General features: G+C 38.5%; 1 protein-coding gene across 1 annotated transcript in view; it reads right to left on the bottom strand.

Annotated features, from left to right (window-relative positions):
• Nucleotides 1–19,328, bottom strand: part of MEIKIN (meiotic kinetochore factor) — a 55,258-nt gene extending 35,930 nt beyond the window's left edge. Inside the window, exons 1-6 of the mRNA XM_087815896.1 lie at nucleotides 19,223–19,328; nucleotides 18,959–19,052; nucleotides 18,453–18,543; nucleotides 16,187–16,247; nucleotides 8,571–8,708; nucleotides 1,122–1,241 (exon numbers count right to left, since the gene is read on the bottom strand). Coding sequence (XP_087672022.1) covers nucleotides 1,122–1,241; nucleotides 8,571–8,708; nucleotides 16,187–16,247; nucleotides 18,453–18,543; nucleotides 18,959–19,052; nucleotides 19,223–19,328 — 610 coding nt within the window. The remainder of the gene's footprint in view (nucleotides 1–1,121; nucleotides 1,242–8,570; nucleotides 8,709–16,186; nucleotides 16,248–18,452; nucleotides 18,544–18,958; nucleotides 19,053–19,222) is intronic.
• Nucleotides 19,329–20,852: the final 1,524 nt, after the last annotated feature.

Here is a 20,852-nt window from a genome sequence, read left to right as displayed (position 1 = left end):
ATCCTTATGAGAGACAGAAAGGAATTGGGTCCCAAGGATATCATTTGAAATCCTGGATCAAGTTGTATCTGCATCTGATTTACTGCTGGATTTTTCAGTTACATGTGGTAATTAATTCCCTTTTTAACCTAATATAGTTTGAGGTAGGGTTTTTGTTTGTTTGTTTGTTTTTGTCACTTGCAGTGGACAAAGAACCAAAACTGAAATACTTGCTAAAAAGGCAGACTGTTTCTCTGAGCATTTTAGATAAGCAAAGGTGTTGCCAAACTAAACCTAACACAGAAGACAAGGCCTTCAAACACTTAGAAATATTGCCATCTAGGCAGAAAGGAGAAAGCGATTCTTTTCTGAGAATGTGTTTTTTGTGTAGCTATGACTCTTTGAACCATAGTAATGTTTCACATACTTTCACATAGCCCCCTCTCTCCAAACACATAAACAGAACAAAACAGGGAGGGTGAACCAAAAATTGAATCTAGGACTAACAAATGAATCCAACTATATTGCAAGTGATTAACAACTGCACTGAAATCAGGGGAAGGAAAGAAAAGAACTAACTTACACAACTGTGAAAAAAAGTATTTTGATTGGATACTGTAATGCTAAAGACAAAAAGAACTATACATAAATGCTTTAATCTATTTAGAAAATGTATTTCTCACAGTGGTCTGGCTTAACAATCCTAAAACAACTTTAGGTGTATACTAGAATTAAATAAGTAAGTATGTAAATAATAAAAGTACTGGACTTTAATTCATAAAATAAAATAAATATCCATAAGCCCATACTGATATAAACAGATGAATAATTGGCAGAAGAGAGACAGTTCTTTTACAGTAAAATTCTAATTAAATAATGTAGCAGGAAAGAATGAAGTAGAAAATCACCATGAGACAAACACCACAGCAATAACTGTTGCAGCCAATTTCCTCTGATGTCTGGTAATATCGGTGAATGAAAGTTTGAGGAAAGACAGGATTTTCAGAATTTCAAACTATCTTTTTCTAGATATTTATTAACTACAAAAAAAACTAGTAACTTTACAGTGGAGAAAACCAACAGACACCACCTTAAGTGATGAGGGTTTTTCCTGTGACATGAAAAAAATAATAAAAACTCACCCAAAATTGAAGAAAGGTTTGAAAACTGCGGTGCCTTCTCTATCGCTATTGCTTTACTGGTATCCAGAAGAGTGGAATTCTTGCACTGCATGTATTCTTCCAACTTGGGACACTCCCAACCTAAGAAAGCAGGGAGAAATAGCACAAAACTTTGAATAACAGCACGCAAGTAACAGGTGACCTTCCCCCTTCAGCTTAGGTAGCCAGCCCATACTCAGCTCTAATAATTAAAGTTTTGGGTGAGAAAGAGAATAAAGACAAGCGTTGATGGCCTCAAGATAGCAGATAATCTTTGGCCTATTTCCGTGCTCTAACCCACTTAATTTCAGACTTCTGCCCCATCTAAGGGACAGACAGTGTACGTGGGAGTCCCCCGTCATATTTTATGTGTAAGTTACACCTATGTCCCATTAACTATCACATCACTAAATAACATAGTGCTATTACTTGATGTCAGTTTTTAACTTTTCATTGACTTCCCACTATGGAAAAATGAGGCTATTCTCTTACATCCCCGTGTTTCCACCTTTCCCACCCTTCCCATTGTCCTCATACTATTATAGCACATATTTAATTAGATGAATATTCCATGTAGACATTATGATGGTAACTTGTCATAAAAATGCTATTTACTCTTATGGTATACCATGACCTTCTGTTTTTCCTGGGGTCAATAAGAGTCTTTTCTGTTTGTTTAGTTTCTTCTCTTTTGTTTTTCTCATCTATTTAATCCAAATTAAATTTCTCTGTGTTTTCAACTATTATTCCATTCTCTGAAGCTTCATAATGCTCTATCTTGGTGTTTTTTATCTATTATGCTAGACGCTGTGGCCCTTTTAAACCAGAAATCATATTCTTTTTCTCTAGAAAATGTTCAATTATTTCTTTGATAATTTTCTTCCCTTTATCTTTTTCTGGAACTCCTATTGGATTTCATATACTGCTTCTCTAAATTGCAATCTTTTTTCTTTCTGACTTCTCTGAAAAATTTCCTCAGCCTTATTTTCTAATACTTCTACACAGTTTTCCATTCTGCTATTGCATTGATTTTGTTCTCTGAAAAATCATTTTTCTTACAGCACCCTATTCCTATTTAGTGCATACAAAACATATATTTTTCTTACCTCAATGGATACTCCCCCCCCCCCAGTATTTTCCTTTCCTGTGTTTCTATTTCTGCTAGGTTCCTTTTCTTATTTAAAATTTTTTTATTTTATTGTGGTAGGAACAGTTAACATGATATCTACCCTCTTAAATTTATAAATGTAGCCCAGCCGGGTATGGCTCAGCCGTTGAGTATTGACTTAGGATCCAGGAGATTGTGGTTCGATTCCCAGTCAGGGCACATGCCAGGGTTGCATGCTCAATCCCCAGCAGGGGGTGGTGCAGGAGGCAGCTGATCAATGACTCTCTTATCCTTGATGTTTCTCTCTCTCTCCCTCCCTCTCTCTCTCTGAAATCAATAAAGATATATTTAAGTATATGTATATAAATGTGTAATAGAGCATTGTTAACTACAGGCTCAATGTTGTACAACAGATCTCCAGAACCTACCCATCTTGCATAACTGAAACTTTATACCTGTTGAATACCAACTCCCCATATCCCCCTCTCCCAAGGCCCTAGCAACCAAAATTTTACTCTACACTTCTATGAATTTGACTATTTTAGATATCTCATATAAATGGAATCATACAGTATTTGTCTTCTGTGACTGACTTATTTCACTTAGCACAAGGTTCATCCATGTTGTCACATGACAGGATTTCCCACTTTTTTTTTCCCCAATCCTCACCAGAGGTTATTTATTTAGACAAAGGGGAAGGAGGAGAGAGAAACATCGATGCAAAACAGAAACATCCATCAGTTGCATCTCATATGTGTTCTAACCAGGGATCAAACCCACAGCGGCATCAAACTCACAACCTTCCAGTGTACAGGACAACACTCCAACCCACTGAGCCACACCAGCCAGGGCAAGTGAATTAAACTCTCTAGTTAGCCTTACTTTCTTAAGGCTAACTAATATTCCACTGAAGGTATATACCATATTTTCTTTATCCATTCATCTGTCCATAGACATTTAGATTGTTTCTACAGCTGTTGTGAATAATGCTCCAATGAACATGAGAATAAAAATGTATCTTTGAGATCCTGATTGCAATTATTTTGAATAAATACTCAAAAGAGGGATTGCTGGATCATATGATAGTTCTATTTTCAGTTTTTTTTGGAACCTCTATACTGTTTGCCATAATAGTTGCACCATTTTACATTACCATCAAAAATGAATAAGGGTTCCAATTTCTCCACATCCTTGCTGACACATCTTTTAAAAATAATAACCATGCCAACAGGTGTGGTGGTATCTCATTATGGGCTTGATTTGCATTTCCTTGATTAGTGATGTTGAATGTCTTTTCATGTACTGGTTGGATATTTGTGTCTTCCTTGGGGAAATATCTATTCAAGTCCTTTGCCCATTTTTAAATCATTATTTGTGTGTTTTCCTGAGTTGTAGGAGTTTCTTAATATATTTTTGAATATTAATCTATCATATTTGAGATTTGTAAATATTTTTTCCCATTTTGCAGGTTGCCTTTACACTGTTTCTTTTGCTGTGCAAAAGCATTTTTTTATGTAGTTCCAGTTGTCTATTTTTGCTTTTGTTGCCTGTGCTTATGGTATCATATCCAACAAATCACTGCCAAGACCAATGTCATGAAGTTGTCATCCTGTTTTCTTCTAGGAGCTTTATAGATTCTGATCTTATGTTTAAGTCTTTAACCCATTTTGAGTTGATTTTTGTGTATGGTGTAAGGTAAGGGTTCAATTTCATATTTTGTATGTGGATATCCAGTTTCTCAGCATCATTTGTTAAAGAGACTTTTCTTTCCTCATTGTATATTCCTGGCATCCTTGTTGAAGATCAGGCAACTATATATATATACACACATGGATTTATTTCTGGGCTCTCTGTTACGCTGGTCTATGTCTCTTTATGCCAGTACCACATTATAATTACTGTAAAATACAACTTGCAATATATTTTGAAATCAAGAAATGTTTTCTATCTAGATGTTCAGTTATTGAAAGTAGAGGTAAATTCTCCTATTATCATATTGCTGCCTGTTTCTGCCTTCAGTTATGTCAGTGTTTGCTTTATATGTTAGATACTCTGCTACTGGGTGCACATTTATTTATAATTGTTATATGTTCCTGGTGAATTGACCATTTTATCATTTATGTCCTTTTTTGTCCTTTGTGATAGTTCTTAACTTAAAGTCTATTTTATCTAATGTAAGAATAGCCATTCTTGTTCTATTTTGGTCACCATTTGCATGGAATATTTTTCATCCCTTCACTTTCAGCATGTGTCTTTAAATCTAAAGTGAGTGAGTCTTTTAAAATCGACTCAGCCACTGTCTATTGATTGGGGAGTTTAATCCACTTACATTTAAAGCAGTTATTGATAGGAAAGGAGTTATTACCATTTTGTTAATTGTTTTTCTATCTGTTCTTGTAGTCTTTTTGCCCCTCTTTTCCTCTCTTGCCATTGTCCTTTGTGCTTTATTGCTATTCATACTGATATGCTTTGATATGTATTTTTCTTTTGTGTATTATTATAGATATTTTTTGTGGTTACCATGAAGCTTAGATATAAAACATAGTTTTAACAGTCTATTTTAAGTTTTAATAAAAATTTCAATCATATACAAAAACTCTACATTTTAATTCTCCCCTTAGTTATGTTACAATTTACATCTTTTTACATTGTGTATCCATTAACATATTTTTTACAGTTATTGTAAATACTGTCTTTTAACTTTTATACTAGAATTAAGTGATTTATATACCAATTATAGTATTAAATATTCTGTATTTGTCTACATATTTACCAGTGAGTTTTATGCTTTCATGTGCTTTTATGTTGCTGTTTAGAATCTTGTTTCAACTTGAAGAACTCGCTTTAAAATTTTTTTTTTAATCCTCACCCAAGGAGTGAGGATATTTTTTTCCATTGATTTTTAGAGAGAGTGGAAGCGGGAGAGGGCGAGAGGGGGGAAGGGGAGGAGGGGGGGGGGAGGGAGGGAGGGAGGGAGGGAGGGAGGGAGGGGAAACATTGATGTGAGAAAGGCATATTGACTGATTGCTTCCCGCACATGCCCCAACCAGGGTAGGGACTGAACCTGCAACCTAGGTATGTGCCCTTGAATGGGAATTGAATCTGTGACTCTTTGGGGCATGGGCCAATACTCCAACCACTGAGTAAAGCCAGCTGGGACCCTTTAGCATTTCTTATCAGGCATGTCAAGAAATGATGATTTCCCTGTGAGGCATGGCTCAGTGGTTGAGCATAAACCTAGGATCCAGGAGATTGAGGTTTGATTCCCGGTCAGGGCGCATGCTACGGTTGTGAGCTTGGTTCGATCCCCAGTCGGGGGCATGCAGGAGGCAGCCAATCAATGATGACTCTCTCATCATTTATGTTCCTCTCTCTCTCTCCTTCTCCCTTCCTCTCTCTGAAATCAATAAAGATATATATATATATTTTTTTTAATGATTAACCCCTTCAGCTTTTTGTTGTTGTTAATCCTCACTGGAGGATACTTTTTCCATTGCTTTTCAGAAAGAGTAGAGGAGAGGGAGAAGGAAAGAGAGAAGGAGAGGGAGGGAGAGGGAGAGAGAGACAGAGAGAAACATCGATGTGAGAGAGACACATCAAGTGGTTGCCTACTGGTTGCCTCCTGCATGCACCCCAATGGGGGGCAGGGAGTGAACCCACAAACCGGGCACATGCCCTCAACTGGGAATCGAACCCTCAACCCTTTGGTGCATGGACCAATGCTCTAACCACTTAGCCACACTGGCCAGGGCAGCATTTTTTTTTTTACATGAAAATGTTTAAGTTTATTGTAGCAAAAATATTTTTTACTTTTTGAAGTGTGCAAGGGACTTTTAAAATTTTTATTTATTTTAATCTTTATTGTTGACAATATTTTAAATGTCACCCTTTTCCCCCCCCATTGACTCCCTCCACCCTGCATCCACCACCACTCAGGCCTTCAGCTTCTGTTTGTCTGGGGAGGTCCTTATCACTTCGGTGTGTTTTAAAGGATAGTTTTGCTAGCTACAGTATTCTTGGGTGAGAGTGTTTTCTTTCTGCATCTCGACTATATCATTTCACTACCTTCTGGCCTGCAAGGTTTCTGCTGAGAAATATAATGATAAGTCTCATGGGGTTCCCATGTCACTTCTCTATTGCTGCTTTTAAGCTTCTCTTTGACTTCGACAATTTGATTGTGTGTTCCAGTGTAGATTTTTTGGGTTCATCTTAATCGAGGTTCTTTGGGCTCCCTAGGCCTGAATGTACATTTCCTTCCCCAGACTTGTAGTTTTTTAGCCACTGTTTCTATGAATAAACTTCCCTTTCCCTCCCCATTTTCTCTCATTCTCATTCTCTCTTTTCCCTCTGGAATAAATATTTTGATCTGTTTGATTTTACTTAAGTCTCTTAAGCTTTCCTTGAGTTCATTAATTGAGTTCATTCTTTCTTCTGCTTGATCCAGTCTGCTGTTGAATCCCTTATGAGATTTTTCAATTCATTTATTATATTCCTTAGCTCTAAGATTTCTGTTCACTTTTTAAAAGTTTTCTATGCCTTTCTTGGAATTATTATTTCTTTCATGCATTGTTCTCCTAAGCTCACTGAACATCTTTATGATGATTATTTCGAATTCTCTGTCAGGTAATTTACATATCTCCATTTAATCATGATCAGTTTCTGGAGCTTTATCTTATTCCTTTCTCTGGATCATGTTTCTTTGTTTCCTATTTTTCTTTGATTCTTTGTGTTGATATCTGCACATTAGGAAAAACAGTCATCTCTCACAGTCTTCATGACTAGCCTCAAACAGAAGACTCTCACCAATCAGCCCAACCAGAAATTCTGAGATCCTCTCAAACCTTCTTCCCTAGTCAAAACCACCATCTTTGTCCTTAGTAGCCACCAGGTGCCTACAGTATACCAGGTCCCATCAGTGCTCTGAGATAGAAGCCATTTCCTTGGGTAGCCACCAACTCTTTCTCTTCCCAGAGAGAAGCTGGACTCTAGTGAATACTTGTATGTCAGACCAAACCACTATCTTTGTTCTCAGCACCCATCAGGCTTCTAGAGTATGTCAGGTCTCATCAGCACTCTGGAACAGGCAAGACAGTATCCAATCCTTTGGGTAGCTCCCAGAAAATTTAGAATGTTTGATGCATGGTTCAGTCCTTTCCTTCCTTCCCCAGGGAGAAGCTGGGAGGTGGGGATTTCATGCCAATTATATGGCACCATGCTGAAGGTGGGGTTTATGGTGAGAGGGTGTATTGAATTTTCCTCCTCACTTTGATGTAGCTGGTTTCATGCTTTTCTGGGGTTAAGCCCCTAAACTAGTTTCTAGATTTTTCACAAACAGAATTAGTCCATGTATTGCTATTGAACTGGTGTGTCCATGAGGGAAGGGCTTCCTATTTCAACACCTTTCTGACATCACACCCATATTTTACTTTGTTTTTATCTCTTTGTGTTATGTTAGAGGCTTTCCTCAGAAGTCTGGTGATCCTTGGATCTCTGCTGATATTTAAGAGGGAGCCCTTAAAAGCCTAAGTGGACTCTCTATGGCCTACTTGTGGCTTCTCATGTAGCTGGCTTCACTGTAGGATGTTCTTCTCAGTTTTATCAAAGGACTATAGTTGCTATCTTTAGGTATTTTCTTTAGGGTTGCCCAGATTTCTCAGGAAAGTGTCTTCCATTTTCCTGTCTGGAAAGTTCAAGTCTGGGTGCTAGTATTCTGGAAACTGAGCAGAGAAATGAGCTGTTCAACTGTAATGGGATTAGGCACTAGGTGAGCAGGACCCACAATTTAGAATGTACAGTTTCATTTAAATTCCCCCTCTCTGCGTTCAATACAGTATCTGAAGAAGTTGGCTTTTTCTGTATAATAAATAACCCCCCAATTCTCAGTGGCAGAAAATAAAAGCATTTATTAATTATTCCTATGTCTGCTGGTTGGTTCAGATAGCTCTGCTTCACATTACAGGTATGCTGATCAACTGGGCAGCCCTCTGCACTCTGCAGGTTGCCTGGGCTGTTCTGCTCTGTACCTGTCTTTCAGGGGTCTCACAGAAGAGGCACAGCTAATTAGAATATATTCTTCTCTTGATAGCAAAAGTGTAAGAGGACAAGCCCAACCATTTAAGCATATTTCAAAGGTTTGCATATGTTTTATTCACTAATAGCCTATTGCAAATCACACTGCCAACTCCAGAGCCAAAGGGTGAAAAAGAGGTTTTGATGAGGAACACAAGTACACCTTCTCAAAAAGATCATTATTCACTGGAAGACTGTAGACAAAGGAACAATTTCTATAGTGGAACAACTTAAGATTTAAATTATTTTCTCACCTACATAATCTGGTCCTCTGAAGAGTTCAGGCGATGGGAAGCTACTTGCATTCTCTTCAAAACTCTTGCATTCTGTATAAGAATCTGTGATTGAATAGCTCAGAAGAGAACTAGAAATGTCATGCTGCGAACTTAGTCCTGTTGAATAAACAAACAAAAAGTGTAAAATGTTTAAATAGTCAACAGACTCAAAATTCTAAGAATTCAAATTTGTAGAAATGTACATGCATCTGTATGTTAAGAATGTAAAATTAGCCCAGCTGGGCGTGGCTCAGTAGTTGAGCACTGACCTAGGATCCAGGAGATTGAGGTTCGATTCCTGGTCAGGGCACATGCCCAGGTTGCAGGCTCAATCCCAGTGGGGGGCATGCAGGAGGCAGCCGATCAATGACTCTCTCATCATTAATGTTTCAACTCTCTCTCCCCCTCTCCCTTCATATCTCTGAGTCAATAAAGATATATTTTTTAAAAAAAAGAATGTAAAATTATTTCCACATACAACTGAAAAAACATACTATTGATAAGCCAATTTCACCTTAGAAAATGTTTTTGATGTACAGAAAATGCATTATAATCCTTTTCCACTGTTTTTCAAAGATTTATAGTTTACTCCTTCCCTACTTTGGTTCAGTTATAATTCTTTTTTTTAATCCTTACCCAAGGATATTTTCTCCATTGTTTTTCAGAGAGAGTGGAAGGGGGGGAGAGAGAAATAATCAATGTGAGAGAGACACGTATATTGGTTGCCTCTTGCACGTGCACGGACTGGGGCCAGGGATCGAGTCTACAACCAAGGTATGTGCCCTTGGCAAAATCGAAACTGGGACCCTTTAGTCTGCAGGCCGACGTGCTAACCACTAAGCAAAACCGGCTAGGGTCCTAGTTATAATTCTTGACTCAAAAAATCTAAGTTTTATATACAAGTTACCCATTAACTAGCTGAAGAGAAGAAAGGGTGATTCTAATCATTCCATTTAGAAAACAATGTGCCTAAACATAGACAGATCAAAGGAATTGAACAGACAGCCCAGAGATAGACTCACACATATATGAGCAACTGATTTTTGACCAAGATGCAAAGGCAATTCAGTGGAAAAGAATATTCTTTTTTTAAAAAATTATGCCTGAACAATTGAATATCCATATGGAAAAGCAAAACAAAACAAAAAATTTGCACTCATACCTTCAATCATATAAAAAAATTAACTGTAAATGGACCACAGATGTAAATATAAATCCTAAAGTAACAAAACTTCCAGAAAAAAAAAGGAGAAAATCTTCATGATACTAGGTTAGATTTCTTCGATATAACAATAAAACGATGAGTCATTAAAACAATTGCAATGATAAACTGGACTTCATCAAATTTAAAATTTTCTCTTCAAAAGAGACTGTTAAGATGAAAAAACAAGCCACAGATTAAGAGAAAATATTTGCATATGCAGTGGAATCCAGAATATAAAGAACTCTGAAAACTCAATAAGGGAAGAAAATCTCAATAAGAAAATGGGTAAAATGTTTTAACACAGAAGCTCCCATACTCAGAGGTCTTAAAGTTATCCTTGTGAGAGTGGACTAAAATAAAGAATTTTCCAAATAAATTATTGTGATAGAACTTAGTACTAAAAGTTAAGAACCAGAAGGTTTAGTAAGAAAAGGGAAAGTCCGCAATAGTCAACATTTATTAAACACTTCCTAATGACAAAATAGAGTTCAACACTAATAGAAATTGGTGGGCAGGCGATTAAGGGATTAAAGGGGAGCATTGCTCTGAAAACATATTATCCCCTGACCTGGAGCTAACTTATGCCTATCTCTGTTCATCCACTACCTAAGAGAACTAACTCTGTCCTTCCTATTTTGAACTTATCACACCTTTCCTTTCACTCCAACCCTCTCCTTAAAGCTGACAATTGTTTCCTACCTGGCTACTTCCTCCTGCTACCACTGCAACACTTAAATTTACCCAATCTACCATACTTCTTCACCTACTCAGATGTCAGAGGTAGGTTATTCGTCTGAGTATCTTGTGTTTCCCCTACTCCAAGTGCCCACCCTAGAGTGTCCTGTCCCTGTCCTTGCTGCTTTTTACTCTTTCATCTTTTCCACCCACATGCTGTTACATGTGTCTTGCCTTTCACCTCTCAAACTTCCATGAATACCACTCACAGGAGAGCTATCCCTTTCATCAAACCCCAGAACTTAACCAGGTTCAAATTAGGAAAGCCCCATACTCACCATCTGGATTGTTGAGTAAAGAATAAATAAATGTTCATGACTATATCAGTTGGAGGCTGTTTCTGGTGTCACAAGTTAGAAATGTAAATGCATTTAAAATTACATTTATGTTAAATTATACTACACAGTTTTAAAGTCATATGGTTCTATAATATGTATAAAAAAAGCTACAGTCTCTTGTCTTATACCTCATCATAATTCCCTACTGTCTAAATCAGACAATTACTTTTAACTCTATTAACTGTTTCTTTTAAGGGTATCTATTTCTAAATTAAATGTATTCAACAATTCTATTATTATGACTACTCATATATATTTACATGTGAACCATGTACTATGAGCTATATTCATCACCTTTTGATATGTTTTTGTTTTTTTCTTGGAGTTGATTAGCTAATTTTTAAATCAGTTTTCCAAGTACCTATCACTATTTCATCCCAGCTTTCTTGCAAAAGTGTAAATTTCCCTCAATACTTTAAAAACCCCAGATTACCTATTAGTTCCTTTTTCTTTCTTTTCTTTCCATTCTTCCTGCCTCCCTTTCTCCTTTTCCTCCTCTTTCCATTTTTTTTTTTAAAGAAGTATTGTAGTTGGAGATCACAATATACTTGCTCAAATTTGGACTGGCTGACCTCTAAACATGCTGCACAGGTGTCTTCTTGGAATTTTCCTTTATTATTATCCAAAGAAATTCTTTCACATATTTCCTGTATTAGGAACTCTGATTTCTGGATCCATGACTTCTTCTTTATCGATTTATTCTATGGTTTTGTTAGAGCATGTGTCTAAAATTTTCTTTACACTACCTTCACACTTGAGTGTTTGGCTGGGTACAGAATTCTACACTAATATATTAAAAAGACTGATTCCATTGTTTGAAGTTTGACAGTTTAAACCTCACTGCTCCCTCTTCCTCTTCTACTCCACATCTGGGCAAGCTGATATGAAAGTCCTGGTGCTCCATCTTTTGATGCTGGCAGCAAATTAAAACCATGCACGGGAAAACTCATTCCAGGCCCATCCTCTAACCACATAAAAACCCCAACCCAGTCTCTTTTCCCTGCTTTCTCAAGCTATTTTCAGTCCTACTCGGGAGATGCCCTCTTCCCCAAAAAGCCTCATTATATGAGTAATAAACTTTTCCATTCCCTCTTGGTATGTGGGTGACATCAGCAGTCTGAACCAAATTTTGGGTGGGGGGACCCATTCAGTCTCTGTAAGTTCTCTTTAGAATTTTAAGTGCATTTGTGCACCATATTCTAGCTTCTGGAGTTGCTCTTGAGAAGTTCAATGCCATTCATTTTTTTTTTTTAATATATCTTTATTGACTTCAGAGAGTCTTGACTCCTGCATCACAGGTTGATGCTCAACTGCTGAGCCACGCCAGGATGGGCTGTCCTGAGGATTTTTAAATTACATAATGTTTGCTTTGGTGTGCATCTTTCTTCATTCATTGCAATGGGCAGTTGGTGAGATTTTTCAGGATATACACCCATGACCATTTTTAATTCTAGAAAAATTTCTATTTTTGTGTGTTTAATAATTTCCTTTCTTCTTACAATGTCTGGAACTACTATTTTTCAAGATGCTAGAATGCCTAGACTCATCTTCTAATTATTTTTCTTTTTTAAATAGCAGCTTTATTGAAATACAATATTCCATAAGCCTCAACCTTTTAAAGTGTATGACTTGGGCCCAGTAGGCATGGCTCAGCAGTTAAGCATCGACCTAGAATCCAGGAGATCAAGGTTCAATTCCCAGTCAGGGCACATGCCCAGGTTTCGGGCTTGATCCCCAGTAGGGGGTGTGCAGGAGGCAGCTGATCAATGACTCTCTCATCATTGATGTTTCTATCTCTCTCTCCTTCTCCCTTCCTCTCTGAAATCAATAAAGATATATTTTAAAAAATAAAGTGTACAATTTGGTGGTTTTTAGTATACTCACAGTTGTGTCTCCAACGCCACTATTTTCGTCTTTTATTTTCTTTTTGTTCAACTTTTAGAATATTTCCTTAAATTTATCATCTAATCCTTTACAGAATATTTTTTTTCTGATTTCATATTTTTAAAGAATTCTTTTTTGTTTTCTGAATATTCCTTTTTATACCAGCTAGCACCTGCTTCATAGTCATTTTTCATCATCCAGAGAATAATAATAAAACTACGGCTTTTAAAAATTTTCTCTGCATTGTCTGTGTCCCTCAAGTTTCTCTGTATTTCTTATCTCTTTATTTGAGTCTTTCTTTAAATATTCAAGAACATTAATTCTTAATGTTCAAGACTGAGGCACTAAAATATCAGTTGGAAACTGAATTCATGAGTGGAGTTTAGGAATTAGTGAGCATTACTGAAGGATATTTAGACAGAGACCAAATCATTACCGTCAGAATATAGGTCTTCTCCCGGGCAGAGAAGTTTCCAAAACAGAAATTCTCCATTCTCCTAGTTTGGGTGTACTTTCCTAAGTAGGACAGGGTGCCTGGGGGATTTACTACCAAGTATACAGAGTTTACTAATTCCCTTCCCTCCCTCCTCCTCCACTGTGAGTCTTCAATATAGCACCCCTGCCCTGAGCAATACCTAGCATTCCTGAGTCCAGACCCTCTGCTTCAATATCGCTGTACTGCCACAGTAGGAAAGAGTAGTTGCCTAGCCACACAGTGCTGGAGAAGGGATCAAAGCATCTAACTGCTACTTTTAAAGACTTCCAAAAAAAAGTTCTCCTTTTTTCAACACTATCTATACCCATTCCTTCAGGAATATGGGATGCCTCCAATTCCTAAACCTACAGCCTAAGTCAGTCCGATTCTTGGTTTGTTCTTAGTCTAGGCATCCTTTTTCCCCCAGCATTTTTTTTTTTTTTTTGGTCTGTTAGGCCAATTATAATTTATTCATCTGCTTCCCAGATTCCAAACTTGTGGATTATCTATTGTCAGCTGAGGTCTCTCTTCTCCACCTTGTGGTTTCATGCCTTCTTTATGCCTTTATTGATACTTAAGTAAGGTTTCAGCATGGAGAATTACATGTTCAGTCTTCCACATTAAAGTCCTGAATTAATTTTCATATTTCAAAGTTAATAGATTCCAAGATAGAATTAAAACAACATGTTGAATAGAATTATGTGGGCTGCTCAAAACCTAACCATTCACATTTTATTAGAAAAAACATTCCAGGTTGTAACTATCAACAAATAAACTCTTAGAAATACAACCAGTTAATTAATTAGTCTATTTTCTATTTCCTTATACTTTTCATACATCAACTTGATCAAGCTAGCAACCAAGGACATTTATCATATATTTAAACTATAATTTTAGAAAATAATTACTATAGTGTAAATGGTTTTTCTCTAAATAGAGTATAAAACTCATTCAATTAGCATGTGAAACTATATTATGTCCCAAGCATGAGATAGGAAGATGAAAGGTAGCAATTATTCTCAATGGCTTTAGAGCGAAGAGTAACAAAAACAATCACACTACTGTTTGAGTCCTATGACAAAGAGTACCACAGACCTACCAGAATAGAACAGTTAATGTAGAAAGAGAGGAGTGGCCAAGAGAGGCTTAGCAGAAGAGATGGGACCTGAATTTATTTTTGAAGAACAGTAGACATTAACCAGGCAAAGAAGAGAGGAGAAAAAAGTATTCGTTGAGCATCTCCCATGTTCTTCTGCACTATATTCTAGGAAATATTCCTCCACCCTATCTTCTAACTCGTTAATTTGATTTTCAGCTGAATTCATTCAATAGTAGGCTCATTTATTGAGTTTTTAAATTTGTTATTTTTTAGTCTGGGAAAATACAGGGATATCCCCCTGTATTTTCTGGGTATTGTAGGTTGCACAGGGGCACTGCCCTAATTATCTGGCTAGTGTCCACAGTGGAAGTCTCTGGTATCAGAATTCCCATTCCAGAGAGCCATGCGGTATTTTTATCCTGGGGTTATTAAGCATAATCTATCTTTATTTTTTTCTCCCTCTGCTATCCTTGCAGCAATCTGGAGTTACTTCAGACTCTCCTCTGCTTCTCATGCCAGCACCAACACTAACTCTTGGGAGCCAACCACTTAGTTCACTTTGCTTGGGAGTAGTTCCCTGGGTTTTATCCTGGCAGCAGGTACTGTAGCTGCCAGTTTTTTTATATAAGAAGGGAATGAGGAGAGGAGGCCAGGCCATGTAATGCAGAATATAGTCCATCACCTTGACACTTCCTGTAAGGTCCCTTCTATCATTGCTTTTTTTTGCATTTGTTGGCCAAACATTTCGAGTACCTCTAGAACTATTCTTACCTCTGCAGGAGTTCTTTCTCTGCTCTTCATGTATTCATTAATCTGATCTCATCTGCTTTTAAGAATTCCTCAGTATTTCTGTTGTGCTGATGATATCCTTTCTTGTTTTCAAAAATAACTTCAATTACACCAATATGTATGTGGCTCACCAGCAGCCCTCCATATCCAACTGCCTATTTGACACTGCTACTTAGTCATCTTAAAGGCACTCATAACTTAATATATTAAAAATGAGACTTATGATGTTTCCCTCAAACAAGATTTTTTCAGTGAATGGTACCACTTTATATACCCAGTTATCCAAGCCAGAAACAGGTGTCATCTTTGATAATTCCATCTCCTTCACTCTTCACTTGCCAAATTCTGTCAATTTCACTTCCTAAACTAGCCATCAAATAGGCCAACATCCTCTTTCACTTCCACCGTCATCTCTTAGTACAAAGTGCCAAGGTTTCTCCCCTAAAATACTGCAATAGCCTCCTAACTAATCTATTTACATCCACTTCTTTCCATAGTGTAGCTAAAGTGATCATATCAATCTCTATTTAAAAGACTTCACTGGCTTCCTGATGCTCCGAAGATAAACACCAATAGGTCTGACATGGCCTGCAAGGCCTCTGTCTGTCCAACCTTGCCTCATTATCACATTTCTTCCTCTTTCTCTGTACTGGAGCCACACTGGCCTTCTTTTAGTTCACTGAACACATAATGCTCGGTCCCATGCTAGGGTCTTTGCACATGCTATTCCCTCTACCTGGACTGCTCTTTACTCATCTCTTTACATAGTTAATTTCTACTCTTCTTCAGATCTCAATTAAATTGCTTTTCCCTCATGCAAGCCCTCCCTAATCTCGCCAACTATAAAACTCAATTAGTTACACTAAAGTCAATCTCTCTTTTGTAGCAATTATCAGAATTGAAATTTACTGGTCTGTGAGAGGATGAGGGCCAGAGCCCAGGCTGAAGGATTCACCTTGGACTACTGAGAAATACACCTCTTTCATTAAGATGGGAAGATGACACAAATACAAGTGGATGTTTATGCTTATAAGAAAGAAAACAGAGGGAGTTCACATCTGACAGTCTTACCTGATACAAGTTCACCAGTTGATGAACTACTGTCAACCTGGAAGTCATCAGTCACTGACTCCTATGTGAAATAAGAATTAAAGATAGCACAAATTATGAGACTGAATATTTTTATATTATAATATTATATCACATTGATTTGGTCATTTTGCAAATAAAAATCTAATGTCATCTTTGTATATTAGTTTCATATGTATAATAGATTCTTTTAGCTTATTGATCACAGATGTAATTTGGCATTTAATATTAAATCTGAAAATAAACATAAAATATAATATTGTAGACATATCTAGGAAGTCAACAAAAATACTTCTCATTTAACTACTATGGGATAACCCAGCGACCAGAAGATAAAGGTATTCTTCTTCTTTTTTTAATCCTCACCTGAGGATATTTTTCCCATTGCTTTTCAGAGAGAGAGGGAGGGAGGGGGGGGAGGCGACGGGGGGGGGGGGGGGGGGGGAGGGAGAGGGGAAGGAGGGGAGGGAGAGAGGGGAGGGGAGGGAGGGGGGAGGGAAACATCAATGTGAGAGACACATCGATTGGTTGTCTCCCACACTCACCCCAACTGGGGATCAAGCCTGCACTTGAGGCCAGAACTGAATCCAGGACCCTTCAGTCCACAGGCTGACGCTCTAACCACTGAGCAAAGTCAGCTAGGGCCTGAATATTTTTCTGAACCCCTAGGTAGGAAGGGCTTTTTTCCTTCTAAATATGAAAACAAAATAGATAAACAGATTGACAGATAAGCCTAATTTACCAGAAATAAAATTAAAGGCAAGCAAATAAGGAAGTATTTGTTACATATGTGTGTGTAAAAGTGTGACTACCTTCAGTAGATAATGAACAAGTATTTCACAAAAAAGAAACACAAATGGCCAATGAAATGAGAGAAAAAGGTCTTAACGTTACCAGCATTCAAAGAAATGGAAGGTGAGACAATATCCTACTTTTCATCTATCAAATATATGTTTGTTTTTTTTTAAGTTTCAGGTAAGATGGTGAGGATTTGCCAACATGAGTTAAAACATTTAAACATGATCCAACCTTTGACCCACTGGAAAGTATTTGTCTTATGATAACAAGGAATACAAAAAAAACTTCTGCAGCAAGATATCCACTGACACCTCTAACAGCAAAACCTTGGAAACAATTTTAATCCTTTAACCACAGGAAAAGTTATATAATTACAATATACCTATAAGACTAAGCATTATGCAAGACACTAAAAATTACATATTTTTAAGTATTTCTATAGATTATTTTTAGTGAGAGAGGAAGCGGGGAAAGAGAGAAAAGCATCGATGTGAGAGTGGAACATCAATCAGCTGCTTCCTTCACACCCCCTACCAGGGATCAAGCCTGCTACCCAGGCATGTGTCCAGATCGGGGATTGAACTGGCAACCTTTCTGTCCACAGGACAATGCCCGACCAACTGAGCCACACCAGCCAGGGCTAAAAAGCATATTTTTGAAGACTATTTAATGTTAGAGGAATATACAATGAGATAATTTGTAAAATGAAAAAAAGGCACACAAAAAAGAATGGAAAGAAATATATAAAAATTAAAAGAAACTGCTTAAACACTTTTTGAGTAGTCTGAATCATCTACAAGGAACAGTTATAATCTGGGGTAAAAGGCTTTTAAAAAAAGTGATTTTGGTTGAAACTGCCTTCCCTTAAAAAACATGTTATAGAGGAATAAACTAAAACACTGGAACATAACTATCAACTTTAAGGCTAATGTCAGGTGAATCACAAACAATTTTTAAAATCTGAGTTTCTCCAAACTACTGCTATCCATCTCTAAAATATTAAACAGAGTTCATATTAAATACAGTAGATCAAGAAGTTATACCATATTCTAACGGTAATGAATCCTCTGTTTCTAGTTGTTAACGGAAAGTCAAATGGGACAACATGAAAATGGCTTTAAAATGTTTAAGGACAGAAGGGAGTTGGAAACACAAGAAACATTAGAAACGTTTTCTATCTGTCATGCAGAAAATTAGCCAGTGGTAGACAATTCTCAAACTTATGTCAAGGGAAAGAAAAAACAAAAATGCATGGCTATGAATCTGCCAAAATCAGAAACTCAAGGCCCTACCTGAAGACACAGCATCAATGTTTATAAAAACATTAGAAAGCTATGTAGTCTCTACTGAACAAAGACCACACCACATTATACCTTCATCTGGAGGTACATCAGGTACTGCTGGTTTGTAAACTAAGTGTATCCATGGATCACAGGAGAAACATACATACGCTCAATGGAGCAATCTTCTCATCCTGGGTCTCTTCTTCACTAGTGCTACTTTCTTGCAGGCTTTTCTCCCCTGCGACTCCCAACTGACAGCTAACAAAAAAACAACACAATTAGTTAGCACTTTCTGGACTTGGTTCTCCATGTCTCTGTTCACTGTTGGCACACTACCCAGAATCTGAAATCCTCTTTTGGGGACATCATTAGGAAAAAGTAAGAAGCAGAGTGGGTAAATTGTACCAATTCCCAACTGATGCCATGAATGGTTTCCTGGATGCTTTATCTCACTTGGTTTTGGGTAAGTTGGCAAAATTTCCTCTTTTAAAAAATAATTATTCTCTGAAGTCAAATTTCTGGGTCTATGTTCTGAGAAGAGTGAAATCAAAGCTTCTATTTATTTATTTTCTTCGTTGACTCAGAACGGGAGGCTATTAGCCATTAGAAAAGTAGGATTGAAGGTCTGAGAAGGAAGCCAGAAAGCACAGGGTTGTTACTCGCGGCTACGCACCTGGGCAGCCCAGAGCTGCTACCGCCCTGCCCACTCCGCTCCGCCTTCTCGGCGATCTTCCGCAAACCGTGAGCTTTGCCATTTCCTTTCGGGCCTGAAGAAGGGCGGCACCTTTCAGGGCATAAGCCTTGGAAGCCAGCCTTCTGGCTTCAGGGGTCCCTGGGGCCCAGGCCCAGCTACCACCCCCTCCCCCACCCCCAAGCTCTCCCCCGCTCAGGCCAGTCCAGCAGAGCTTACAGTGGGCCGGGCGCCTTCGGCTCGGACCTGGGGCTGCCTCTGCCATCACCGGTGGGCCAAGGTCTGGCGTCGGGGTCAGGTTGAGCCTCTGGCCGGTCCTCTTCTTGCGAGTATAGACCCGTAGCGGCCACATTGCCACTCACCCGCAGGCCTCGGGGGGGGGGGAGGGGGGCTCTTGGTCCGCAACTGTCTGTCTTGTCGTCTTCCTGAGGAACTGGGCTACTGTCGGAGGTACTCGACGTCCAGGGGCGGCCCGCGGAGCAGCCTGAGAGGAATACAGAGCAGAAAAGCAAAGCGCCTGCACCACCTACCCCGGCGCTGGCCCGGAGCTGCCGGCCCGCTCCCGCCTTTTTATCTCCGCCGGGCGGCGCGCTAAGGCTTCTGGGAAGACGGAGCAAGATGGCCGCCGCCCGGCCGTCCTGGAGGCGCAGAGCCCTGCTATTTGACCGTGGTCCTGGAGGCTCCCGGGCGCCTGGACTCCTGATGCAGGCTCCCTCGCTTCGCGCTGACAGGAAGCTTACAGGAAAAAGACTTTTTCTTCCTCCAGGAGTTTACACCGACATGTGCTCCTGACGCCTCAGCTGCTCTCCTTACTGACTCCGCAGTAATGGGGTGTTAGATGTCTGAGCACAGGGGTCCGAGCTGGGGGCCGGCCTGACTCCGCGCAGGAAGGCCAGAGAGGAGCGAAAGCACGCTGATGCCACAGGGAGTGTCCGCTTGGACAATCAACTTCAGTCTGCTGGGGGGAAATGGTACTTGAGAGTTTATCCAAGCATTTGAAAATCTTGGGTTCCAGAAGTTTCTTTTCAAGGACAAGCAGAATGCTCTAGCCCCTTGTGTCAAGGTGGAGAATGCCACAGGGGCGCCCCTCCTAGTTCCTGGGGCTCCGCTCTCCTGCTCTGCGCCATGGGGGGACATAGGAATGACCTCCCTCTCTCTGCATACACGCAGGTTGAACCATCTGGCTGCATCTAATAAGCATATTGTGCACATAATAACCATCTTTTTTTTTTTTTTTTAAAGAAATACAATAATTTTCTTTTTTCCTATTTTCTTTTTGTTTATGTGGATCTTGTGATGTTATTGCAAAAAACGTATTATGACTTTCATTTATTATTTTTAAAATTTAACCAAAGAACTTATATGCGTGTCTGCATAACCCACGGACACAGCCAATAGTGTGGGGAAGGCCTGGTCGGGGGTGGGGGGGGTGGAGTTTGTCAGTGGGGGAGAAAAGGGGACATCTGTGATACTTTCAACAATAAAGATAAATTTTAAAAAATTAAAAACAATCTTTAAAAAAAATGACATTTGTAGAGATGAAATTACAAAAACTCAAAGATTTTTCTGTGATGCTCCAATATTGTGTGTGACTATAAACACATATATAGCCGCTATATTTTTGTATCACTCTGAATTTTTTATTTCAAATCTGCTCATAGAAAGTCATTTATGACAATCAATTTAATATATAATTAATATATTAAAACTTAACTTCATAAAGAACAGAGGGTAGTCATCCTTACCTGATTAGAGTATTTTGAGTCACTGAATCATACTTACTCAGCGCCTTATTCTGTGTTAGGCACTGTGGTAGGTCCTGGGGATAGAGGTGAATTAGAAATAACCCTTCAGTCAAGGATCTCACAGTTTTGTT

The sequence above is a fragment of the Miniopterus natalensis genome, chromosome 4 (genome assembly GCF_054644295.1).
Source record: "Miniopterus natalensis isolate mMinNat1 chromosome 4, mMinNat1.hap1, whole genome shotgun sequence".
In the NCBI taxonomy this organism is placed as follows: Eukaryota; Metazoa; Chordata; class Mammalia; order Chiroptera; family Miniopteridae; genus Miniopterus; species Miniopterus natalensis.
Note: the sequence above shows the minus strand (reverse complement) of the source record. Positions and strands in the feature narration are given on the sequence as shown.